A 26,757-nucleotide genomic window follows, 5' to 3' on the forward strand; every position below is an offset into this window, starting at 1 on the left:
GAATTTACCGACCTTGACCTTGACGATAACGCCACTATCTCGCCATATCGCTAGAAATGACAGGACGTATGGTGATTGTCGTTCTCACGGCTTTTTTGTGCAGTTCGTTAAGGATATGTAAGTACTTTTTATCTAACCATATTGCTGGTGCAGGGTAAGAAGACACCATGTCCATTTCAGCCCTCGTGATTTGCGTAATAATGATAAAAGACCACATGTTTAGAAAAGGTTATGCAAGTCATCACATGTGTGATTACTTCACCACGTTCGTGTGCAGGACTTATAACAACACCATGTAATGTTTAGTATTGCTAAACGATGTCACATATTCTCAATGGGCGGTCGGGTAGCCTCGTGGTTAAGCGTTCGCTTGTCACGCCGAAGACCCGGGTTCGATTTCCGACATGGGTACAATGTGTGAAGCCCATTTCTGGTGTCCCCCGCAGTGATATTGCTGCAATATTGCTAAAAGCGGCGTAAAACCATACTCACTCACTTACTCACTCACAAATTCTTATTTAAGAGCATTTAAGGAACATTCTGAAATAGCTATGACCCAAGCTGATTATCCACGAAGACGTAGATAAGGACAGTTCGGGCATATGGCATATATTTTCTCTTGAAGTTGGAAAAAACGCTCCTTTGCACTCGTTTTCATGCATTTGATCATACCAGGAGGAATTGAAAGTGTAATAAATAAATAAAGGCTTGTTGTCAGCCATTTGAAGAGGCCTGGTACTTTTTATACCAATTTTTCAAACTTTAAGTTTGTTTGTCTGTTTGTTTATTTGTTGTTTATCGTCGTATTTAGCAATATTACAGCTATACGACGGCGGTCAGTATATAATCGAGTTTGGACAATCAAGTGATTGACATCATGAGCATCGATCTTCGCAATTGGGATCAAACAAGTCAGCGAGTCTTACAACCCGATCACGTTAGTGGCCAAATGAGTAAATGAACTGGGCTTAACGCCACTTTGAATGTTAACTTTTCAGTTAATCATGGCTATGACAGAAGTTTACAGCACACGGAGACGTTTATGATAATTGGAAAATAAGGACAGAGTGATTTGGGATTCGAACATACGACGGACGTTCTGACACAACTCTGCACCATCTTCCCGAGGCAAGGGAGTTAACTGACTATAAAAGTCCAGTTCCCACCCTTGCCGAACTAGGCTGGTATTATGGAGTTACATTTTGGATGGACTAACGAGTCTTTGCATAGTCCAATCAAAATCGAGCAACGAAATCGAAATCCTGTTCGTAAACTGTCATGCAGATTTCGCCCGATTGAAAGATTTGCAAAACATGTGCACCGCCAACTCATTGTCACCCTATATTATCTAAATCTTTTCATGTCTTTAATCAAGGTGCTCACGTGATTTGATGCACTGCGTGATGTAAGACTCGTTTACACAATATAGATCTTGATTATCGATCAGATCGTCTTGACTTGGCGCCGCCATTTTGTTTGAAGAAATTCAAGTGATACGAGAGGTGAAATCTGATTGGTCCATAGGAGAGGCATGGAGGGGACTTAGCTCGTATTAGCCACTGGTGGCGCTACGATCGAGCCCAGGAATTCCAGCCTAGTTCAGCAAGGGTGGAAACTGGACTTTTAAAGTCAGTTAACTCCCTAGCCTCAGGAAGATGCTCTGCACGTGAAAATGGGCCAAGGTCAACTTGTAGATACCATTATTCATGCAATATAATAATACCCGGAGTTTCGGCACGATGATCAAACGGTTTATCCACTAGACTAACCACACTACCCATTAATGGATGCGGATACAATATGATAATATTGACTCTGACCTAGCTGATCCTGCCCCGACTAAGGGAGGCGATTCTGTGAAGAGAATTATGGCGCCTTACAGCATTGGGCAACCGGTGCTCTCTAACATGTAAGCTGGTTGGTTGGTTTGTTGTTTAACGCCGCACTCAGCAATATTCCAGCTACATGACGGCGGTCTGTAAATAATGGAGTCTGAACCAGACAACCCAGTGATTGACATCATGAGCATCAATCCACACAATTGGGATACGATGACATGCATCAACCAAGTCAGCGAGCCTGACCACCCGTTAGGCGTCTTTTACGGCAAGCCTGGGTTGCTGAAGACCTATTTTACCCCGGATCTTCACGGATTCTAACATGTAAGAGGGAGTGAGTTTGGTTTTACGCCGCTTTTAGCAATATTCCAGCAATATCAAGGCGGGGGACACCATAAATGGGCTTCACACAGCAGGGGGAATCGAACCCGGGTCTTCGGCGTGACGAGCGAACGCTTTAACCACTAGGCTACCCGGCCGCCCTTAACATGTAAGAACCATTGAATGTGTTAAATGAAAACATGTCACACAATGTTGAGTAAATGCGAAATTATTGATTTTTAGCGCATGCACAGACGGCGTCATGCGCAGAAATTGGGGGCAGATGTCTCCCGGACGCGTCAGACATCTTCTGTGACGGCACACGTGACTACAACAACCCGGGATGTCCCACAGGAAACTATTGTTGTGTACCTCTCAAGAACAGTAAGTTGTAATATAAATAGTATCCAACATGTATCCATTGCCGGGATTACGGATCAGAGTAAACCCCCAGTACCCCATTAGTTGAAAAAGAATTTTGGGGGAAATTATAGTGAAATTTCATTTACCGTCTTAATTACAACAATTGTCCGCAGGAAGACAGTTCTCTTACATTAAACTGATTCTGTTGATTGCGAAAGTGGGAAACAGCTGACTCATTATTTTTTTCATTATACTTTTTATGATATTTTAAAAGGACATCGATCATGTTTATTCAATAAAAGTTTCAGATTTTAGTATTTGCATTGAATTCACCTTTCTTTATCAACACGGGTGCATTCGGGAGCTAAATCTTACCAAAATTGTATATGATGGCGGCCATATTGACTTGTAGGTCACATGCATGACCACAAGGGGGTTAAATTAACTTGGGTCTATATAAAAAATATTTCTTACAGACAGAGCAATCATTACTCCAATTGGCATGTTAGTATCACATTTTGGCGATTTTCAGCAATATTCCTCAATAATTACCGATTATATACGTAATTATGATGATTATGATGATTATATACGTAATTATGTTGATAATGATGATTATATACGTAATTATGATGATTATGATGATTATATACGTAATTATGATGATTATGATGATTATATACGTAATTATGACGAGGGTCGGGTGGTTACAAAGTGTTACCTGGCAGACCGGGTGACACCTGCACTGTCGGCGTTGTTGGTCATGCCATCAATAGCATCCGTTGTGGATTTTGTTGTGATATCGCGATGAAATGTTCAAAATCGGTGTTCTGTGTTAAACTCCCCCGCATGAAAATGTGGTATTCGTCCATGCGGCTAAACATGTCGAATACGATATGCTTGGTTTGTGGAGAAAATACACAATTCAGTTTAAACAAGAACTGGAACGTATGGGCAATGTTTCTGTCCGTTGTGTCGTGACACTTTGCCAACGAATTCTGATCAGGCTGTTTGCCATGTGTTAATAAAGAGCGGCCCGTCTCTCGCTGGCAGATGTATGAACCTGATCTGGATGTTTGCCATGTGTTTGTAGAGAGCTGCTCGTCTCTCGCTGGCCGATGTATGTTTCTGATCTGGATGTTTGCCATGTGTTTGTAGAGAGCTGCTCATCTCTCGCTGGCCGATGTATGTTTCTGATCTGGATGTTTACCATGTGTTTGTAGAGAGCTGCTCATCTCTCGCTGGCCGATGTATGAACCTGATCTGGGTGTTTGCCATGTTTTAGTAGAGAGTTGCTCGTCTCTCGCTGGCCGATGTATGAACCTGATCTGGGTGTTTGCCATGTTTTAGTAGAGAGCTGCTCATCTCTCGCTGGCCGATGTATGAACCTGATCTGGGTGTTTGCCATGTTTTAGTAGAGAGCTGCTCATCTCTCGCTGGCCGATGTATGAACCTGATCTTGATGTTTGCCATGTGTTTGTAGAGAGCTGCTCGTCTCTCGCTGGCCGATGTATGAACCTGATCTGGATGTTTACCATGTGTTTGTAGAGAGCTGCTCGTCTCTCGCTGGCCGATGTATGAACCTGATCTGGGTGTTTGCCATGTGTTAGTAGAGAGCTGCTCGTCTCTCGCTGGCCGATGTATGAACCTGATCTGGATGTTTACCATGTGTTTGTAGAGAGCTGCTCATCTCTCGCTGACGATGTATGAATCTGATCTGGATGTTTGCCATGTGTTTGTAGAGAGCTGCTTGTCTCTCGCTGGCCGATGTATGACCTGATCTGGATGTTTACCATGTGTTTGTAGAGAGCTGCTCGTCCCTCGCTGGCCAATATATGAACCTGATCTGGATGTTAACCATGTGTTTGTAGAGAACTGCTTGTCTCTCGCTGGCCGATGTATGAACCTGATCTGGATGTTTACCATGTGTTTGTAGAGAGCTGCTCGTCTCTCGCTGGCCGATGTATGAACCTGATCTGGATGTTTACCATGTGTTTGTAGAGAGCTGCTCGTCTCTCGCTGGCCGATGTAAGAACCTGATCTGGGTGTTTGCCATGTGTTTGTAGAGAGCTGCTCGTCTCTCGCTGGCCGATGTATGAACCTGATCTGGATGTTTACCATATGTTTGTAGAGAGCTGCTTGTCTCTCGCTGGCAGATGTATGAACCTGATCTTGGTGTTTGCCATGTGTTAGTAGAGAGCTGCTCGTCTCTCGCTGGCCGATGTATGAACCTGATCTGGGTGTTTACCATGTGTTTGTAGAGAGCTGCTCATCTCTCGCTGACGATGTATGAATCTGATCTGGATGTTTGCCATGTGTTTGTAGAGAGCTGCTCGTCTCTCGCTGGCCGATGTATGAACCTGATCTGGATGTTTGCCATAGGTTAGTAGAGAGCTGCTCGTCTCTCTCTGACCGATGTATATTTCTGATCTGGATGTTTGCCATAGGTTAGTAGAGAGCTGCTCGTCCTTGGCTTGCCGATGGATCAATCTGATCCGGGTGTTTGCCATGTGTTTGTAGAGAGCTGCTCGTCTCTCGCTGGCCGATGTATGAACCTGATCTGGATGTTTACCATGTGTTTGTAGAGAGCTGCTCGTCTCTCGCTGGCCGATGTATGATCTGATCAGGCTGTTTGCCATGTGTTTGTAGAGAGCTGCTCGTCTCTCGCTGGCCGATGTATGAACCTGATCTGGGTGTTTGCCATGTGTTTGTAGAGAGCTGCTCGTCTCTAGCTGGCCGATGTATATTTCTGATCTGGATGTTTGCCATGTGTTAGTAGAGAGCTTCTCGTCCTTGGCTTGCCGATGTATCAACCTGATCTGGTGTTTGCCATGTGTTTGTACTTTGTAGAGAGCTGTTCGTCTCTCTCTGACCGATGTATATTTCTGATCTGGATGTTTGCCATAGGTTAGTAGAGAGCTGCTCGTCCTTGGCTTGCCGATGGATCAATCTGATCCGGGTGTTTGCCAGGTGTTTGTAGAGAGCTGCTCGTCTCTCGCTGGCCGATGTATGAACCTGATCTGGATGTTAACCATGTGTTTGTAGAGAGCTGCTCGTCTCTCGCTGGCCGATGTATGATCTGATCAGGCTGTTTGCCATGTGTTAGTAGAGAGCTGCTCGTCCCTCGCTGGCCGATGTATGAACCTAATCTGGATGTTTACCATGTGTTTGTAGAGAGCTGCTCGTCTCTCGCTGGCCGATGTATGAACCTGATCTGGATGTTTGCCATGTGTTAGTAGAGAGCTGTTCGTCCCTCGCTGGCCGATGTATGAACCTAATCTGGATCATTGACATGTGTTTGTAGAGAGCTGCTCGTCCCTCGCTGGCCGATGTATGATCTGATCTGGATGTTTGCCATGTGTTTGTAGAGAGCTGCTCGTCTCTAGCTGGCCGATGTATATTTCTGATCTGGATGTTTGCCATGTGTAAGTAGAGAGCTGCTCGTCCTTGGCTTGCCGATGTATCAACCTGATCTGGTGTTTGCCATGTGTTTGTACTTTGTAGAGAGCTGTTCGTCTCTCTCTGACCGATGTATATTTCTGATCTGGATGTTTGCCATAGGTTAGTAGAGAGCTGCTCGTCCTTGGCTTGCCGATGGATCAATCTGATCCGGGTGTTTGCCAGGTGTTTGTAGAGAGCTGCTCGTCTCTCGCTCGCCGATGTATGAACCTGATCTGGATGTTAACCATGTGTTTGTAGAGAGCTGCTCGTCTCTCGCTGGCCGATGTATGATCTGATCAGGCTGTTTGCCATGTGTTAGTAGAGAGCTGCTCGTCCCTCGCTGGCCGATGTATGAACCTAATCTGGATGTTTACCATGTGTTTGTAGAGAGCTGCTCGTCTCTCGCTGGCCGATGTATGAACCTGATCTGGATGTTTGCCATGTGTTAGTAGAGAGCTGTTCGTCCCTCGCTGGCCGATGTATGAACCTAATCTGGATGTTTGACATGTGTTTGTAGAGAGCTGCTCGTCCCTCGCTGGCCGATGTATGATCTGATCTGGATGTTTGCCATGTGTTTGTAGAGAGCTGCTCGTCTCTCGCTGGCCGATGTATGAACCTGATCTGGGTGTTTGCCATGTGTTAGTAGAGAGCTGCTCGTCTCTCGCTGGCCGATGTATGAACCTGATCTGGGTGTTTGCCATGTGTTAGTAGAGAGCTGCTCGTCTCTCGCTGGCCGATGTATGAACCTAATCTGGGTGTTTGCCATGTGTTTGTAGAGAGCTCCTCGTCTCTCGCTGGCCGATGTATGAACCTGATCTGGGTGTTTGCCATGTGTTTGTACTTTGTAGAGAGCTGTTCGTCTCTCTCTGGCCGATGTATATTTCTGATCTGGATGTTTGCCATGTGTTACTAGAGAGCTGCTCGTCCTTGGCTTGCCGATGGATCAATCTGATCTGGGTGTTTGCCATGTGTTTGTAGAGAGCTGCTCGTCCCTCGCTGGCCGATGTATGATCTGATCTGGATGTTTGCCATGTGTTTGTAGAGAGCTGCTCGTCTCTCGCTGGCCGATGTATGAACCTAATCTGGATGTTTGCCATGTGTTTGTAGAGAGCTGCTCGTCCCTCGCTGGCCGATGTATGAACCTAATCTGGATGTTTGCCATGTGTTTGTAGAGAGCTGTTCGTCTCTCGCTGGCCGATGTATGAACCTAATCTGGATGTTTGCCATGTGTTTGTAGAGAGCTGTTCGCCTCTCGCTGGTCGATGTATGAACCTGATCTGGATGTTTGCCATGTGTTTGTAGAGAGCTGTTCGTCTCTCGCTGGTCGATGTATGATCTGATCTGGATGTTTACCATGTGTTAGTAGAGAGCTGCTCGTCTCTCGCTGGCCGATGTATGACCTGATCTGGATGTTTACCATGTGTTTGTAGAGAGCTGCTCGTCTCTCGCTGGCCGATGTATGATCTGATCTGGATGTTTACCATGTGTTTGTAGAGAGCTGCTCGTCCCTCGCTGGCCGATGTATGATCTGATCTGGATGTTTACCATGTGTTTGTAGAGAGCTGCTCGTCTCTCGCTGGCCGATGTATGATCTGATCTGGATGTTTACCATGTGTTTGTAGAGAGTTGCTCGTCCCTCGCTGGCCGATGTATGATCTGATCTGGATGTTTAGCATGTGTTTGTAGAGAGCTGCTCGTCTCTCGCTGGCCGATGTATGAACCTGATCTGGGTGTTTGCCATGTGTTAGTAGACAGCTGCTCGTCTCTCGCCGGCCGATGTATGAACCTGATCTGGGTGTTTGCCATGTGTTAGTAGAGAGCTGCTCGTCTCTCGCTGGCCGATGTATGAACCTGATCTGGGTGTTTGCCATGTGTTTGTAGAGAGCTGCTCGTCTCTCGCCGGCCGATGTATGAACCTAATCTGGATGTTTGCCATGTGTTTGTAGAGAGCTGCTCGTCTCTCGCTGGCCGATGTATGAACCTAATCTGGATATTTGCCATGTGTTTGTAGAGAGCTGTTCGTCTCTCGCTGGTCGATGTATGAACCTGATCTGGATGTTTGCCATGTGTTTGTAGAGAGCTGTTCGTCTCTCGCTGGCCGATGTATGATCTGATCTGGATGTTTACCATGTGTTAGTAGAGAGCTGCTCGTCTCTCGCTGGCCGATGTATGACCTGATCTGGATGTTTACCATGTGTTTGTAGAGAGCTGCTCGTCCCTCGCTGGCCGATGTATGATCTGATCTGGATGTTTACCATGTGTTTGTAGAGAGCTGCTCGTCTCTAGCTGGCCGATGTATGAACCTGATCTGGGTGTTTGCCATGTGTTAGTAGAGAGCTGCTCGTCTCTCGCTGGCCGATGTATGGACCTGATCTGGGTGTTTGCCATGTGTTAGTAGAGAGCTCCTCGTCTCTCGCTGACCGATGTATGATCTGATCTGGATGTTTACCATGTGTTTGTAGAGAGCTGCTCGTCTCTCGCTGGCCGATGTATGAACCTGATCTGGGTGTTTGCCATGTGTTAGTAGAGAGCTGCTCGTCCCTCGCTGGCCGATGTATGAACCTAATCTGGATGTTTGCCATGTGTTTGTAGAGAGCTGCTCGTCCCTCGCTGGCCGATGTATGAACCTAATTTGGATGTTTGCCATGTGTTAGTAGAGAGCTGCTCGTCCCTCGCTGGCCGATGTATGAACCTAATCTGGATATTTGCCATGTGTTTGTAGAGAGCTGTTCGTCTCTCGCTGTCCGATGTATGAACCTAATCTGGATGTTTGCCATGTGTTTGTAGAGAGCTGTTCGTCTCTCGCTGGTCGATGTATGAACCTGATCTGGGTGTTTGCCATGTGTTTGTAGAGAGCTGTTCGTCTCTCGCTGGCCGATGTATGAACCTAATCTGGATATTTGCCATGTGTTTGTAGAGAGCTGTTCGTCTCTCGCTGTCCGATGTATGAACCTAATCTGGATGTTTGCCATGTGTTTGTAGAGAGCTGTTCGTCTCTCGCTGGTCGATGTATGAACCTGATCTGGATGTTTGCCATGTGTTTGTAGAGAGCTGTTCGTCTCTCGCTGGCCGATGTATGATCTGATCTGGATGTTTACCATGTGTTAGTAGAGAGCTGCTCGTCTCTCGCTGGCCGATGTATGACCTGATCTGGATGTTTACCATGTGTTTGTAGAGAGCTGCTCGTCTCTCGCTGGCCGATGTATGATCTGATCTGGATGTTTACCATGTGTTTGTAGAGAGCTGCTCGTCTCTCGCTGGTCGATGTATGAACCTGATCTGGATGTTTGCCATGTGTTTGTAGAGAGCTGTTCGTCTCTCGCTGGCCGATGTATGATCTGATCTGGATGTTTACCATGTGTTAGTACAGAGCTGCTCGTCTCTCGCTGGCCGATGTATGACCTGATCTGGATGTTTACCATGTGTTTGTAGAGAGCTGCTCGTCCCTCGCTGGCCGATGTATGATCTGATCTGGATGTTTACCATGTGTTTGTAGAGAGCTGCTCGTCTCTCGCTGGCCGATGTATGAACCTGATCTGGGTGTTTGCCATGTGTTAGTAGAGAGCTGCTCGTCTCTTGCTGGCCGATGTATGAACCTAATCTGGGTGTTTGCCATGTGTTTGTAGAGAGCTCCTCGTCTCTCGCTGGCCGATGTATGAACCTGATCTGGGTGTTTGCCATGTGTTTGTACTTTGTAGAGAGCTGTTCGTCTCTCTCTGGCCGATGTATATTTCTGATCTGGATGTTTGCCATGTGTTACTAGAGAGCTGCTCGTCCTTGGCTTGCCGATGGATCAATCTGATCTGGGTGTTTGCCATGTGTTTGTAGAGAGCTGCTCGTCCCTCGCTGGCCGATGTATGATCTGATCTGGATGTTTGCCATGTGTTTGTAGAGAGCTGCTCGTCTCTCGCTGGCCGATGTATGAACCTAATCTGGATGTTTGCCATGTGTTTGTAGAGAGCTGCTCGTCCCTCGCTGGCCGATGTATGAACCTAATCTGGATGTTTGCCATGTGTTTGTAGAGAGCTGTTCGTCTCTCGCTGGCCGATGTATGAACCTAATCTGGATATTTGCCATGTGTTTGTAGAGAGCTGTTCGTCTCTCGCTGGCCGATGTATGAACCTAATCTGGATATTTGCCATGTGTTTGTAGAGAGCTGCTCGTCTCTCGCTGGTCGATGTATGAACCTGATCTGGATGTTTGCCATGTGTTTGTAGAGAGCTGTTCGTCTCTCGCTGGTCGATGTATGATCTGATCTGGATGTTTACCATGTGTTAGTAGAGAGCTGCTCGTCTCTCGCTGGCCGATGTATGACCTGATCTGGATGTTTACCATGTGTTTGTAGAGAGCTGCTCGTCTCTCGCTGGCCGATGTATGATCTGATCTGGATGTTTACCATGTGTTTGTAGAGAGCTGCTCGTCCCTCGCTGGCCGATGTATGATCTGATCTGGATGTTTACCATGTGTTTGTAGAGAGCTGCTCGTCTCTCGCTGGCCGATGTATGATCTGATCTGGATGTTTACCATGTGTTTGTAGAGAGCTGCTCGTCTCTCGCTGGCCGATGTATGAACCTGATCTGGGTGTTTGCCATGTGTTAGTAGACAGCTGCTCGTCTCTCGCCGGCCGATGTATGAACCTGATCTGGGTGTTTGCCATGTGTTAGTAGAGAGCTGCTCGTCTCTCGCTGGCCGATGTATGAACCTGATCTGGGTGTTTGCCATGTGTTTGTAGAGAGCTGCTCGTCTCTCGCTGGCCGATGTATGAACCTAATCTGGATGTTTGCCATGTGTTTGTAGAGAGCTGCTCGTCTCTCGCTGGCCGATGTATGAACGTAATCTGGATATTTGCCATGTGTTTGTAGAGAGCTGTTCGTCTCTCGCTGGTCGATGTATGAACGTGATCTGGATGTTTGCCATGTGTTTGTAGAGAGCTGTTCGTCTCTCGCTGGTCGATGTATGATCTGATCTGGATGTTTACCATGTGTTTGTAGAGAGCTGCTCGTCTCTCGCTGGCCGATGTATGAACCTGATCTGGGTGTTTGCCATGTGTTAGTAGACAGCTGCTCGTCTCTCGCCGGCCGATGTATGAACCTGATCTGGGTGTTTGCCATGTGTTAGTAGAGAGCTGCTCGTCTCTCGCTGGCCGATGTATGAACCTGATCTGGATGTTTGCCATGTGTTTGTAGAGAGCTGCTCGTCTCTCGCTGGCCGATGTATGAACCTAATCTGGATATTTGCCATGTGTTTGTAGAGAGCTGTTCGTCTCTCGCTGGTCGATGTATGAACCTGATCTGGATGTTTGCCATGTGTTTGTAGAGAGCTGTTCGTCTCTCGCTGGTCGATGTATGATCTGATCTGGATGTTTACCATGTGTTAGTAGAGAGCTGCTCGTCTCTCGCTGGCCGATGTATGACCTGATCTGGATGTTTACCATGTGTTTGTAGAGAGCTGCTCGTCCCTCGCTGGCCGATGTATGATCTGATCTGGATGTTTACCATGTGTTTGTAGAGAGCTGCTCGTCTCTCGCTGGCCGATGTATGATCCTGATCTGGGTGTTTGCCATGTGTTAGTAGAGAGCTGCTCGTCTCTCGCTGGCCGATGTATGGACCTGATCTGGGTGTTTGCCATGTGTTAGTAGAGAGCTGCTCGTCTCTCGCTGACCGATGTATGATCTGATCTGGATGTTTACCATGTGTTTGTAGAGAGCTGCTCGTCTCTCGCTGGCCGATGTATGAACCTGATCTGGGTGTTTGCCATGTGTTAGTAGAGAGCTGCTCGTCCCTCGCTGGCCGATGTATGAACCTAATCTGGATGTTTACCATGTGTTTGTAGAGAGCTGCTCGTCTCTCGCTGGCCGATGTATGAACCTGATTTGGATGTTTGCCATGTGTTAGTAGAGAGCTGCTCGTCCCTCGCTGGCCGATGTATGAACCTAATCTGGATATTTCCCATGTGTTTGTAGAGAGCTGTTCGTCTCTCGCTGTCCGATGTATGAACCTAATCTGGATGTTTACCATGTGTTTGTAGAGAGCTGTTCGTCTCTCGCTGGTCGATGTATGAACCTGATCTGGATGTTTGCCATGTGTTTGTAGAGAGCTGTTCGTCTCTCGCTGGCCGATGTATGAACCTAATCTGGATATTTGCCATGTGTTTGTAGAGAGCTGTTCGTCTCTCGCTGTCCGATGTATGAACCTAATCTGGATGTTTGCCATGTGTTTGTAGAGAGCTGTTCGTCTCTCGCTGGTCGATGTATGAACCCGATCTGGATGTTTGCCATGTGTTTGTAGAGAGCTGTTCGTCTCTCGCTGGCCGATGTATGATCTGATCTGGATGTTTACCATGTGTTAGTAGAGAGCTGCTCGTCTCTCGCTGGCCGATGTATGACCTGATCTGGATGTTTACCATGTGTTTGTAGAGAGCTGCTCGTCTCTCGCTGGCCGATGTATGATCTGATCTGGATGTTTACCATGTGTTTGTAGAGAGGTGCTCGTCCCTCGCTGGCCGATGTATGATCTGATCTGGATGTTTACCATGTGTTTGTAGAGAGCTGCTCGTCTCTCGCTGGTCGATGTATGAACCTGATCTGGATGTTTGCCATGTGTTTGTAGAGAGCTGTTCGTCTCTCGCTGGCCGATGTATGATCTGATCTGGATGTTTACCATGTGTTAGTAGAGAGCTGCTCGTCTCTCGCTGGCCGATGTATGACCTGATCTGGATGTTTACCATGTGTTTGTAGAGAGCTGCTCGTCCCTCGCTGGCCGATGTATGATCTGATCTGGATGTTTACCATGTGTTTGTAGAGAGCTGCTCGTCTCTCGCTGGCCGATGTATGAACCTGATCTGGGTGTTTGCCATGTGTTTGTAGAGAGCTGCTCGTCTCTCGCTGGCCGATGTATGAACCTGATCTGGGTGTTTGCCATGTGTTAGTAGAGAGCTGCTCGTCTCTCGCTGACCGATGTATGATCTGATCTGGATGTTTACCATGTGTTTGTAGAGAGCTGCTCGTCTCTCGCTGGCCGATGTATGAACCTGATCTGGGTGTTTGCCATGTGTTAGTAGAGAGCTGCTCGTCCCTCGCTGGCCGATGTATGAACCTAATCTGGATGTTTGCCATGTGTTTGTAGAGAGCTGCTCGTCCCTGGCTGGCCGATGTATGAACCTAATTTGGATGTTTGCCATGTGTTAGTAGAGAGCTGCTCGTCCCTCGCTGGCCGATGTATGAACCTAATCTGGATGTTTGCCATGTGTTTGTAGAGAGCTGTTCGTCTCTCGCTGTCCGATGTATGAACCTAATCTGGATGTTTGCCATGTGTTTGTAGAGAGCTGTTCGTCTCTCGCTGGTCGATGTATGAACCTGATCTGGATGGTTGCCATGTGTTTGTAGAGAGCTGTTCGTCTCTCGCTGGCCGATGTATGATCTGATCTGGATGTTTACCATGTGTTAGTAGAGAGCTGCTCGTCTCTCGCTGGCCGATGTATGACCTGATCTGGATGTTTACCATGTGTTTGTAGAGAGCTGCTCGTCTCTCGCTGGCCGATGTATGATCTGATCTGGATGTTTACCATGTGTTTGTAGAGAGGTGCTCGTCCCTCGCTGGCCGATGTATGATCTGATCTGGATGTTTACCATGTGTTAGTAGAGAGCTGCTCGTCTCTCGCTGGCCGATGTATGATCTGATCTGGATGTTCACCATGTGTTTGTAGAGAGCTGTTCGTCTCTCGCTGGTCGATGTATGAACCTCATCTGGATGTTTGCCATGTGTTTGTAGAGAGCTGTTCGTCTCTCGCTGGCCGATGTATGATCTGATCTGGATGTTTGCCATGTGTTAGTAGAGAGCTGCTCGTCCTTGGCTTGCCGATGGATCAATCTGATCTGTGTGTTTGCCATGTGTTTGTAGAGAGCTGCTCGTCCCTCGCTGGCCGATGTATGATCTGATCTGGATGTTTGCCATGTGTTTGTAGAGAGCTGCTCGTCTCTCGCTGGCCGATGTATGAACCTAATCTGGATGTTTGCCATGTGTTTGTAGAGAGCTGCTCGTCCCTCGCTGGCCGATGTATGAACCTAATCTGGATGTTTGCCATGTGTTTGTAGAGAGCTGTTCGTCTCTCGCTGGCCGATGTATGAACCTAATCTGGATATTTGCCATGTGTTTGTAGAGAGCTGTTCGTCTCTCGCTGGCCGATGTATGAACCTAATCTGGATATTTGCCATGTGTTTGTAGAGAGCTGCTCGTCTCTCGCTGGTCGATGTATGAACCTGATCTGGATGTTTGCCATGTGTTTGTAGAGAGCTGTTCGTCTCTCGATGGTCGATGTATGATCTGATCTGGATGTTTACCATGTGTTAGTAGAGAGCTGCTCGTCTCTCGCTGGCCGATGTATGACCTGATCTGGATGTTTACCATGTGTTTGTAGAGAGCTGCTCGTCTCTCGCTGGCCGATGTATGATCTGATCTGGATGTTTACCATGTGTTTGTAGAGAGCTGCTCGTCTCTCGCTGGCCGATGTATGATCTGATCTGGATGTTTACCATGTGTTTGTAGAGAGCTGCTCGTCTCTCGCTGGCCGATGTATGATCTGATCTGGATGTTTACCATGTGTTTGTAGAGAGCTGCTCGTCTCTCGCTGGCCGATGTATGAACCTGATCTGGGTGTTTGCCATGTGTTAGTAGACAGCTGCTCGTCTCTCGCCGGCCGATGTATGAACCTGATCTGGGTGTTTGCCATGTGTTAGTAGAGAGCTGCTCGTCTCTCGCTGGCCGATGTATGAACCTGATCTGGGTGTTTGCCATGTGTTTGTAGAGAGCTGCTCGTCTCTCGCTGGCCGATGTATGAACCTAATCTGGATGTTTGCCATGTGTTTGTAGAGAGCTGCTCGTCTCTCGCTGGCCGATGTATGAACGTAATCTGGATATTTGCCATGTGTTTGTAGAGAGCTGTTCGTCTCTCGCTGGTCGATGTATGAACCTGATCTGGATGTTTGCCATGTGTTTGTAGAGAGCTGTTCGTCTCTCGCTGGTCGATGTATGATCTGATCTGGATGTTTACCATGTGTTTGTAGAGAGCTGCTCGTCTCTCGCTGGCCGATGTATGAACCTGATCTGGGTGTTTGCCATGTGTTAGTAGACAGCTGCTCGTCTCTCGCCGGCCGATGTATGAACCTGATCTGGGTGTTTGCCATGTGTTAGTAGAGAGCTGCTCGTCTCTCGCTGGCCGATGTATGAACCTGATCTGGATGTTTGCCATGTGTTTGTAGAGAGCTGCTCGTCTCTCGCTGGCCGATGTATGAACCTAATCTGGATATTTGCCATGTGTTTGTAGAGAGCTGTTCGTCTCTCGCTGGTCGATGTATGAACCTGATCTGGATGTTTGCCATGTGTTTGTAGAGAGCTGTTCGTCTCTCGCTGGTCGATGTATGATCTGATCTGGATGTTTACCATGTGTTAGTAGAGAGCTGCTCGTCTCTCGCTGGCCGATGTATGACCTGATCTGGATGTTTACCATGTGTTTGTAGAGAGCTGCTCGTCCCTCGCTGGCCGATGTATGATCTGATCTGGATGTTTACCATGTGTTTGTAGAGAGCTGCTCGTCTCTCGCTGGCCGATGTATGATCCTGATCTGGGTGTTTGCCATGTGTTAGTAGAGAGCTGCTCGTCTCTAGCTGGCCGATGTATGGACCTGATCTGGGTGTTTGCCATGTGTTAGTAGAGAGCTGCTCGTCTCTCGCTGACCGATGTATGATCTGATCTGGATGTTTACCATGTGTTTGTAGAGAGCTGCTCGTCTCTCGCTGGCCGATGTATGAACCTGATCTGGGTGTTTGCCATGTGTTAGTAGAGAGCTGCTCGTCCCTCGCTGGCCGATGTATGAACCTAATCTGGATGTTTGCCATGTGTTTGTAGAGAGCTGCTCGTCTCTCGCTGGCCGATGTATGAACCTGATTTGGATGTTTGCCATGTGTTAGTAGAGAGCTGCTCGTCCCTCGCTGGCCGATGTATGAACCTAATCTGGATATTTGCCATGTGTTTGTAGAGAGCTGTTCGTCTCTCGCTGTCCGATGTATGAACCTAATCTGGATGTTTACCATGTGTTTGTAGAGAGCTGTTCGTCTCTCGCTGGTCGATGTATGAACCTGATCTGGATGTTTGCCATGTGTTTGTAGAGAGCTGTTCGTCTCTCGCTGGCCGATGTATGAACCTAATCTGGATATTTGCCATGTGTTTGTAGAGAGCTGTTCGTCTCTCGCTGTCCGATGTATGAACCTAATCTGGATGTTTGCCATGTGTGTGTAGAGAGCTGTTCGTCTCTCGCTGGTCGATGTATGAACCCGATCTGGATGTTTGCCATGTGTTTGTAGAGAGCTGTTCGTCTCTCGCTGGCCGATGTATGATCTGATCTGGATGTTTACCATGTGTTAGTAGAGAGCTGCTCGTCTCTCGCTGGCCGATGTATGACCTGATCTGGATGTTTACCATGTGTTTGTAGAGAGCTGCTCGTCTCTCGCTGGCCGATGTATGATCTGATCTGGATGTTTACCATGTGTTTGTAGAGAGGTGCTCGTCCCTCGCTGGCCGATGTATGATCTGATCTGGATGTTTACCATGTGTTTGTAGAGAGCTGCTCGTCTCTCGCTGGTCGATGTATGAACCTGATCTGGATGTTTGCCATGTGTTTGTAGAGAGCTGTTCGTCTCTCGCTGGCCGATGTATGATCTGATCTGGATGTTTACCATGTGTTAGTAGAGAGCTGCTCGTCTCTCGCTGGCCGATGTATGATCTGATCTGGATGTTTACCATGTGTTTGTAGAGAGCTGCTCGTCCCTCGCTGGCCGATGTATGATCTGATCTGGATGTTTACCATGTGTTTGTAGAGAGCTGCTCGTCTCTCGCTGGCCGATGTATGAACCTGATCTGGGTGTTTGCCATGTGTTTGTAGAGAGCTGCTCGTCTCTCGCTGGCCGATGTATGAACCTGATCTGGGTGTTTGCCATGTGTTAGTAGAGAGCTGCTCGTCTCTCGCTGACCGATGTATGATCTGATCTGGATGTTTACCATGTGTTTGTAGAGAGCTGCTCGTCTCTCGCTGGCCGATGTATGAACCTGATCTGGGTGTTTGCCATGTGTTAGTAGAGAGCTGCTCGTCCCTCGCTGGCCGATGTATGAACCTAATCTGGATGTTTGCCATGTGTTTGTAGAGAGCTGCTCGTCCCTGGCTGGCCGATGTATGAACCTAATTTGGATGTTTCCCATGTGTTAGTAGAGAGCTGCTCGTCCCTCGCTGGCCGATGTATGAACCTAATCTGGATGTTTGCCATGTGTTTGTAGAGAGCTGTTCGTCTCTCGCTGTCCGATGTATGAACCTAATCTGGATGTTTGCCATGTGTTTGTAGAGAGCTGTTCGTCTCTCGCTGGTCGATGTATGAACCTGATCTGGATGTTTGCCATGTGTTTGTAGAGAGCTGTTCGTCTCTCGCTGGCCGATGTATGATCTGATCTGGATGTTTACCATGTGTTAGTAGAGAGCTGCTCGTCTCTCGCTGGCCGATGTATGACCTGATCTGGATGTTTACCATGTGTTTGTAGAGAGCTGCTCGTCTCTCGCTGGCCGATGTATGATCTGATCTGGATGTTTACCATGTGTTTGTAGAGAGGTGCTCGTCCCTCGCTGGCCGATGTATGATCTGATCTGGATGTTTACCATGTGTTTGTAGAGAGCTGCTCGTCTCTCGCTGGCCGATGTATGATCTGATCTGGATGTTTACCATGTGTTTGTAGAGAGGTGCTCGTCCCTCGCTGGCCGATGTATGATCTGATCTGGATGTTTACCATGTGTTTGTAGAGAGCTGCTCGTCTCTCGCTGGCCGATGTATGAACCTGTTCTGGGTGTTTGCCATGTGTTAGTAGAGAGCTGCTCGTCTCTCGCTGGCCGATGTATGAACCTGATCTGGGTGTTTGCCATGTGTTAGTAGAGAGCTGCTCGTCTCTCGCTGGCCGATGTATGAACCTAATCTGGATGTTTGCCATGTGTTTGTAGAGAGCTGCTCGTCTCTCGCTGGCCGATGTATGAACCTAATCTGGATATTTGCCATGTGTTTGTAGAGAGCTGTTCGTCTCTCGCTGGTCGATGTATGAACCTGATCTGGATGTTTGCCATGTGTTTGTAGAGAGCTGTTCGTCTCTCGCTGGCCGATGTATGATCTGATCTGGATGTTTACCATGTGTTAGTAGAGAGCTGCTCGTCTCTCGCTGGCCGATGTATGATCTGATCTGGATGTTCACCATGTGTTTGTAGAGAGCTGTTCGTCTCTCGCTGGTCGATGTATGAACCTCATCTGGATGTTTGCCATGTGTTTGTAGAGAGCTGTTCGTCTCTCGCTGGTCGATGTATGAACCTGATCTGAATGTTTGCCATGTGTTTGTAGAGAGCTGTTCGTCTCTCGCTGGCCGATGTATGATCTGATCTGGATGTTTACCATGTGTTAGTAGAGAGCTGCTCGTCTCTCGCTGGCCGATGTATGACCTGATCTGGATGTTTACCATGTGTTTGTAGAGAGCTGCTCGTCTCTCGCTGGCCGATGTATGATCTGATCTGGATGTTTGCCATGTGTTTGTAGAGAGGTGCTCGTCCCTCGCTGGCCGATGTATGATCTGATCTGGATGTTTACCATGTGTTTGTAGAGAGCTGCTCGTCTCTCGCTGGCCGATGTATGATCTGATCTGGATGTTTACCATGTGTTTGTAGAGAGCTGCTCGTCCCTCGCTGGCCGATGTATGATCTGATCTGGATGTTTACCATGTGTTTGTAGAGAGCTGCTCGTCTCTCGCTGGCCGATGTATGAACCTGATCTGGGTGTTTGCCATGTGTTAGAAGAGAGCTGCTCGTCTCTCGCTGGCCGATGTATGAACCTGATCTGGGTGTTTGCCATGTGTTAGTAGAGAGCTGCTCGTCTCTCGCTGGCCGATGTATGAACCTGATCTGGGTGTTTGCCATGTGTTTGTAGAGAGCTGCTCGTCTCTCGCTGGCCGATGTATGAACCTAATCTGGATGTTTGCCATGTGTTTGTAGAGAGCTGCTCGTCTCTCGCTGGGCGATGTATGAACCTAATCTGGATATTTGCCATGTGTTTGTAGAGAGCTGTTCGTCTCTCGCTGGTCGATGTATGAACCTGATCTGGATGTTTGCCATGTGTTTGTAGAGAGCTGTTCGTCTCTCGCTGACCGATGTATGATCTGATCTGGATGTTTACCATGTGTTAGTAGAGAGCTGCTCGTCTCTCGCTGGCCGATGTATGATCTGATCTGGATGTTCACCATGTGTTTGTAGAGAGCTGTTCGTCTCTCGCTGGTCGATGTATGAACCTCATCTGGATGTTTGCCATGTGTTTGTAGAGAGCTGTTCGTCTCTCGCTGGCCGATGTATGATCTGATCTGGATGTTTACCATGCGTTAGTAGAGAGCTGCTCGTCTCTCGCTGGCCGATGTATGACCTGATCTGGATGTTTACCATGTGTTTGTAGAGAGCTGCTCGTCCCTCGCTGGCCGATGTATGATCTGATCTGGATGTTTACCATGTGTTTGTAGAGAGCTGCTCGTCTCTCGCTGGCCGATGTATGAACCTGATCTGGGTGTTTGCCATGTGTTAGTAGAGAGCTGCTCGTCTCTCGCTGGCCGATGTATGAACCTGATCTGGGTGTTTGCCATGTGTTAGTAGAGAGCTGCTCGTCTCTCGCTGACCGATGTATGATCTGATCTGGATGTTTACCATGTGTTTGTAGAGAGCTGCTCGTCTCTCGCTGGCCGATGTATGAACCTGATCTGGGTGTTTGCCATGTGTTAGTAGAGAGCTGCTCGTCCCTCGCTGGCCGATGTATGAACCTAATCTGGATGTTTGCCATGTGTTTGTAGAGAGCTGCTCGTCCCTCGCTGGTCGATGTATGAACCTAATTTGGATGTTTGCCATGTGTTAGTAGAGAGCTGCTCGTCCCTTGCTGGCCGATGTATGAACCTAATCTGGATATTTGCCATGTGTTTGTAGAGAGCTGTTCGTCTCTCGCTGTCCCATGTATGAACCTAATCTGGATGTTTGCCATGTGTTTGTAGAGAGCTGTTCGTCTCTCGCTGGTCGATGTATGAACCTGATCTGGATGTTTGCCATGTGTTTGTAGAGAGCTGTTCGTCTCTCGCTGGCCGATGTATGATCTGATCTGGATGTTTACCATGTGTTAGTAGAGAGCTGCTCGTCTCTCGCTGGCCGATGTATGACCTGATCTGGATGTTTACCATGTGTTTGTAGAGAGCTGCTTGTCTCTCGCTGGCCGATGTATGATCTGATCTGGATGTTTACCATGTGTTTGTAGAGAGGTGCTCGTCCCTCGCTGGCCGATGTATGATCTGATCTGGATGTTTACCATGTGTTTGTAGAGAGCTGCTCGTCCCTCGCTGGCCGATGTATGATCTGATCTGGATGTTTACCATGTGTTTATAGAGAGCTGCTCGTCTCTCGCTGGCTGATGTATGAACCTGATCTGGGTGTTTGCCATGTGTTAGTAGAGAGCTGCTCGTCTCTCGCTGGCCGATGTATGAACCTGATCTGGGTGTTTGCCATGTGTTAGTAGAGAGCTGCTCGTCTCTCGCTGGCCGATGTATGAACCTGATCTGGGTGTTTGCCATGTGTTTGTAGAGAGCTGCTCGTCTCTCGCTGGCCAATGTATGAACCTAATCTGAATGTTTGCCATGTGTTTGTAGAGAGCTGCTCGTCTCTCGCTGGCCGATGTATGAACCTAATCTGGATATTTGCCATGTGTTTGTAGAGAGCTGTTCGTCTCTCGCTGTCCGATGTATGAACCTAATATGGATGTTTGCCATGTGTTTGTAGAGAGCTGTTCGTCTCTCGCTGGTCGATGTATGAACCTGATCTGGATGTTTGCCATGTGTTTGTAGAGAGCTGTTCGTCTCTCGCTGGCCGATGTATGATCTGATCTGGATGTTTACCATGTGTTAGTAGAGAGCTGCTCGTCTCTCGCTGGCCGATGTATGACCTGATCTGGATGTTTACCATGTGTTTGTAGAGAGCTGCTCGTCCCTCGCTGGCCGATGTATGATCTGATCTGGATGTTTACCATGTGTTTGTAGAGAGCTGCTCGTCCCTCGCTGGCCGATGTATGATCTGATCTTGATGTTTACCATGTGTTTGTAGAGAGCTGCTCGTCTCTCGCTGGCCGATGTATGATCCAGATCTGGATGTTTGCCATGTGTTAGTACAGAGCTGCTCGTCTCTCGCTGGCCGATGTATGAACCTGATCTGGGTGTTTGCCATGTGTTAGTAGAGAGCTGCTCGTCTCTCGCTGACCGATGTATGATCTGATCTGGATGTTTACCATGTGTTTGTAGAGAGGTGCTCGTCCCTCGCTGGCCGATGTATGATCTGATCTGGATGTTTACCATGTGTTTGTAGAGAGCTGCTCGTCTCTCGCTGGCCGATGTATGAACCTGATCTGGATGTTTGCCATGTGTTTGTAGAGAGCTGCTCGTCTCTCGCTGGCCGATGTATGAACCTGATCTGGGTGTTTGCCATGTGTTAGTAGAGAGCTGCTCGTCTCTCGCTGACCGATGTATGATCTGATCTGGATGTTTACCATGTGTTTGTAGAGAGCTGCTCGTCTCTCGCTGGCCGATGTATGAACCTGATCTGGGTGTTTGCCATGTGTTAGTAGACAGCTGCTCGTCTCTCGCTGGCCGATGTATGAACCTGATCTGGGTGTTTGCCATGTGTTTGTAGAGAGCTGCTCGTCTCTCGCTGGCCGATGTATGAACCTGATCTGGATGTTTGCCATGTGTTTGTAGAGAGCTGCTCGTCTCTCGCTGGCCGATGTATGAACCTGATCTGGATGTTTGCCATGTGTTTGTAGAGAGCTGCTCGTCTCTCGCTGGCCGATGTATGAACCTGATCTGGGTGTTTGCCATGTGTTAGTAGAGAGCTGCTCGTCTCTCGCTGACCGATGTATGATCTGATCTGGATGTTTACCATGTGTTTGTAGAGAGCTGCTCGTCCCTCGCTGGCCGATGTATGATCTGATCTTGATGTTTACCATGTGTTTGTAGAGAGCTGCTCGTCTCTCGCTGGCCGATGTATGATCCAGATCTGGATGTTTGCCATGTGTTAGTACAGAGCTGCTCGTCTCTCGCTGGCCGATGTATGAACCTGATCTGGGTGTTTGCCATGTGTTAGTAGAGAGCTGCTCGTCTCTCGCTGACCGATGTATGATCTGATCTGGATGTTTACCATGTGTTTGTAGAGAGGTGCTCGTCCCTCGCTGGCCGATGTATGATCTGATCTGGATGTTTACCATGTGTTTGTAGAGAGCTGCTCGTCTCTCGCTGGCCGATGTATGAACCTGATCTGGATGTTTGCCATGTGTTTGTAGAGAGCTGCTCGTCTCTCGCTGGCCGATGTATGAACCTGATCTGGGTGTTTGCCATGTGTTAGTAGAGAGCTGCTCGTCTCTCGCTGACCGATGTATGATCTGATCTGGATGTTTACCATGTGTTTGTAGAGAGCTGCTCGTCTCTCGCTGGCCGATGTATGAACCTGATCTGGGTGTTTGCCATGTGTTAGTAGAGAGCTGCTCGTCTCTCGCTGGCCGATGTATGAACCTGTTCTGGGTGTTTGCCATGTGTTTGTAGAGAGCTGCTCGTCTCTCGCTGGCCGATGTATGAACCTGAAATCTGCTCTGGCCTGTGGAGGGGAGAGGGTGTTCGGTACGGCGGACTGCGGCCCGGTCCAACAGGGCAACTACTGCTGTGTAAGACGGAACCCACAAGGTGAACAGATGTAGGGTTTAAACCTGACCTGATAATTAGGTTCTCCATGTGTCCTGACTCTAAACACGTAATTCTTGTGGGAGACATCAACAATTAATACGCACAAAAGAGCGGCGCGGTTGGCTCTGTGTCCTTTTGGTGTGTCAGGATCAGCTGATCGTGGGTTCGAATCCCAGATCCTCACTGATTTTCTCTGTGACTGGGGTTAACAAGGCAAATGTCACTTCTTTAACTTGAGTTAAAGAAGCCTTGACCAGACTCCACTCCAGTGCGCTTAAACGAACAGCGCGGGAGGGCGATAATTACTTGAAGCGAACGTAAAATGCTTCCGTTGTCCCCGCAGGAACTTGAAAAACACGGAGTTATACTCTCTCACCCACTAACCCAGCCACGAACTCACTCACTCACTCACCCACTGTTACAGCATCCTGCGCATCACTCGGTGGTCAGTGCATGAATGTCAAGTCGGGGCTGGTGTGTGGAGGGGAAGAGGTTCAGGGCACCCCAGACTGCGGTCCTCAAGTCCAGGGCAACTACTGCTGTGTCCGCGCGGACGCTCAAGGTAGAAACAGAGTACATACAATCCTGATTACTGTCTTAACTCGTAGAAATAATAAGTTTTAGTTTTATGTGGCGAGAGACTGGCGTATCTCAACTTTTGGAAATAGGTGAGGTGAGGTGAAATGGGGTTAAACGTCTCGTCCAAGATTATTGCACTAATATAGCGACGTGCATGCACGTGTGTGTGTGGCTGCTTGTACTGGTCCGGACTGATGCCGTTTTATAGTGCTAGCCCACTGAGATACCATGCCGCAGTTTAACATGAATATCCCACTCAGACACAGTATACTGATTCCGAGCCGACCAGTCCTTCCGCTCTCCGGGCGGACGCTCTACCACTAGACCACGGAGGCGGTCTCTTGGAAATAACTGATTTATCCTGATGGCTGAAATTCTGCAAGGTGGATTTAGCGTGAAATCTTTTCCAACATAATGCCATTAACAATAAGAAAGACGTTCATAGTTTTCAGTTGTCGAAATCATTAATGATTGTCAAAAGTATTACTCAAGTAATATACCATATCCTTATTTTTTTTAAAAAGAATATTTTTTGTGTTGCTCATGTTCTTGAATATTGAAACCCCGTTTATACTTTTCTCAGTGAAATAACAGGGGCGGTCGGGTAGCCTAGTGGTTAAAGCGTTCGCTCGTCACGCAGAAGACCCGAGTTTGATTCCCGACATGGGTACAATGTGTTAGGCCCATTTCTGGTGTCCCCCGCCGTGATATTGCTGGAATATTGCTAAAAGCGGCGTAAAAACATACTCACTCACTCAGTGAAATAACGTCGTGCTTTAAAAAATATTATTTTTCCGGAATCTCCCGCAAACCGGCTTTTGAACTACCGACGTCTCACTGCATGTATACTGATGAGTGGCTATATTTATTGTTGCTTTGAACAGTATTTCGGTTATATCCCTGCGTGTCAGTGTGATGCAGGGGAAAGCCTGAAGCGCTGAAATCCACGAGCACAGGTGTGGCGTGACAAACCAAGGGAGATAATCAGGGCGTAGCTAAGATTCCAACAACTAAAGTACTCATGGAAATGAAAAAAAAATGTTTTGCTGGATTTAATAATCGACACAAAGCATTACGTAGATGTAAATACGAAATAACAAAACAACTGCAAAAGTACTAGTCTGGATTTGCTAGTTTTATCTCAGTGCTCAATACAAAATGTACTTTACAGGAGGTAATTTGTAGGCACTTTCAACATTCAAAAATAAAACTAAGTCCAAACTGACATGGCAGAAACAGGCTATAGGCATTATGCAAATTAGCCTGGAAAAAAGTTATCAAAACAACAATAAAAATAACAGCTATGTTTATGTACATAATAATAATGACATGTAAGTTGTTGTTTGAGAAGGAATGTGTTACTTTTACGTTCTGATATTTTGACGATGATTCACTATCCCACAATGCCACTCACAAATCACTAACCACTGACAAATCACATGCACGTGGGTTTCAAGCACCTGTTTTCACCTGTCGTCAAGGTGTCATAGGTCATGGACATTCACCTTGATCTACAAACACCTGGTTATGCTCAGTTTCACAAGAGTCTGTTTTGTTAATATTTGTACACACTTTTACGTGTAAAAAGACATTAAAACCTTTGATACGCTGTATTTGCGCCAAGGCCCAATTAGTACTAATTGAGTTGTTTGAATATTTATATATTTTGTATATTAAATGCATTTATTTAAAATCTGAGATCGAAAAAACAGGTTTTTTTCATTTCCGTGAGTACTTTAGCATGTAATCCTTCAGCTGACTGCTGAGGTTTGCACCTCGCCGCAGTGAATGCTGTGCTTTAGAGGACATGGCCAACCAATCCTAAATGATCCAGTGTATACCATCTTCATTCCTTCATAATAAATACCCGTGGGCTATTTGCCATCTTTCTTTCGTTTCCGGACGTGACATCATTGTCTTCAACTCTCGCACGGAATTTCTCTCGCTCATGTTTGTTTGTTATTTAACGCCGCACTCAGCAATATTCCAAACTTTATGAAGGCGGTCTGTAAATAATAGAATCTGGGCCAGACAATCCAGTGATTGACATCATGAGCATCGATCTACGCAATTGGGATACGATATCAGCGAGTCTGACCACCCGATCCCGTGACCCGGGAAGATCCGGGGTAGAATAGGTCTTCAGCAACCCATGCTTGCCGTAAAAGGCGACTATGCTTGTCGTCGTAAGTGGCCACGAACAGGATCGGGTGGTCAGGCTCTCTGATGCATGACATCGTATTCCAATTGCGTGGATCGATGCTCATGATGTCAATCACAGGATTGTCTGGTCCAGACTCGATTATTTACAGACCGCCGTCATATTGCTGGAATATTGCTGAGTGCGGCGTTGAACAACAAACAAACAAAACAAACAAAACCCGATCCCGTTAGTCGCCTCGTACGACAATCATTGGTTGCTGAAGTCGGAAACCTAACAATTCTAACACTTATCTTTGCGGGTCCTATCGCTCGTGTAAGTATTTTGATTAGATGGTTTTTTTAGAGTACTGGCATTCGAATGAAAGTATGGCAGAAAATGGGCCCAGGGTATTTAACACAACAGGAGACAAAACGCCGGATAATCGAGCATGTGGTTACCCGTACCCCTGAATTGGTAACCTACTCGTATATTCCCCCTTCCAGATACCCCCATGGAAGCGTGTGAGAGAGAAGGGGGGAGATGCCAGACTCTGCTGTCTGCACTGGCTTGTGGCGGCGACAGGGACAACACTCAGTGCGGAGACAGCACCTTCACGTACTGCTGCTACCCTCCAAGACAATAAACTCTACATGTCCTCGTACATTTACATTTTACGTGCGCTTTAATAGCAGCCATTGACGAATATATGTCAGTTCGACCTCTGGATCCTCTGCAAAGAAATACTATTTGGAAATCGTGAATCGCTACTAAACTAAATCCTTTATTCTGTTCTATCCTACCCCAACCTCACCAAAACACATAATCAAGTTAAACATTTAGAATACAAATGCTTTAAATTCATTTTGCAAAATAAAATAATTACGCGGGAATGATAATGTTTTTCGTTGCTGTTGTTGTTTAACGCCGTACTCGGCAATATTCAAGCTATATGACGCGTGCCATGAAAAAACTTTGAAACTGGACCAGACAATCCAGTGATTGATATTTTGAGCAACGTCCTACACCGAGTTGGAACGGTGACAGGCATTTAACCAAGTCTCCAAGCAAAACCATCCGATCCCTTAAGTCGCCTCGTACGACAAGCTTAGGTTACAGGGGACCTGTTCTAAGCCGGAATATCCACGAAGGAAAATCATTGTTATGTTAACTGATGAAAACGAGTGAAAGCTGTTGCAACACTGCAATATTCCAGCTATACCCCGGCTTCCTTGACCTGGCAACCCAGTGACCT

At 47.4% G+C, this 26,757-nt stretch overlaps 1 protein-coding gene across 1 annotated transcript; it reads left to right on the forward strand.

Annotated features, from left to right (window-relative positions):
* Positions 1–26,395, forward strand: LOC124137691. The gene is made up of 5 exons (XM_048402748.1): positions 1–117; positions 2,403–2,543; positions 22,646–22,783; positions 23,208–23,345; positions 26,009–26,395. The coding sequence occupies exons 1-5, from the start codon at positions 57–59 to the stop codon at positions 26,146–26,148; spliced, it is 618 nt and encodes a 205-aa protein (XP_048258705.1). The 5' UTR covers positions 1–56; the 3' UTR covers positions 26,149–26,395.
* The last annotated feature ends 362 nt before the right edge of the window (positions 26,396–26,757 follow it).

The sequence above is a fragment of the Haliotis rufescens genome, unplaced genomic scaffold (assembly GCF_023055435.1).
Source record: "Haliotis rufescens isolate VD_foot unplaced genomic scaffold, xgHalRufe1.0.p SCAF_29, whole genome shotgun sequence".
NCBI classification, from domain to species: domain Eukaryota; kingdom Metazoa; phylum Mollusca; class Gastropoda; order Lepetellida; family Haliotidae; genus Haliotis; species Haliotis rufescens.

What these genes read in the sequence shown, in the direction of transcription:
- LOC124137691 (XM_048402748.1), top strand. Translation starts at nt 57, where the DNA reads ATGACAGGACGTATGGTGATTGTCGTTCTCACGGCTTTTTTGTGCAGT. An exon ending in TTGTGTACCTCTCAAGAACA is followed by an intron (nt 2,544 to 22,645) that starts GTAAGTTGTAAT and finishes ATGTGTTTGTAG; the next exon opens with AGAGCTGCTCGTCTCTCGCT. An exon ending in TGTAAGACGGAACCCACAAG is followed by an intron (nt 22,784 to 23,207) that starts GTGAACAGATGT and finishes CCACTGTTACAG; the next exon opens with CATCCTGCGCATCACTCGGT.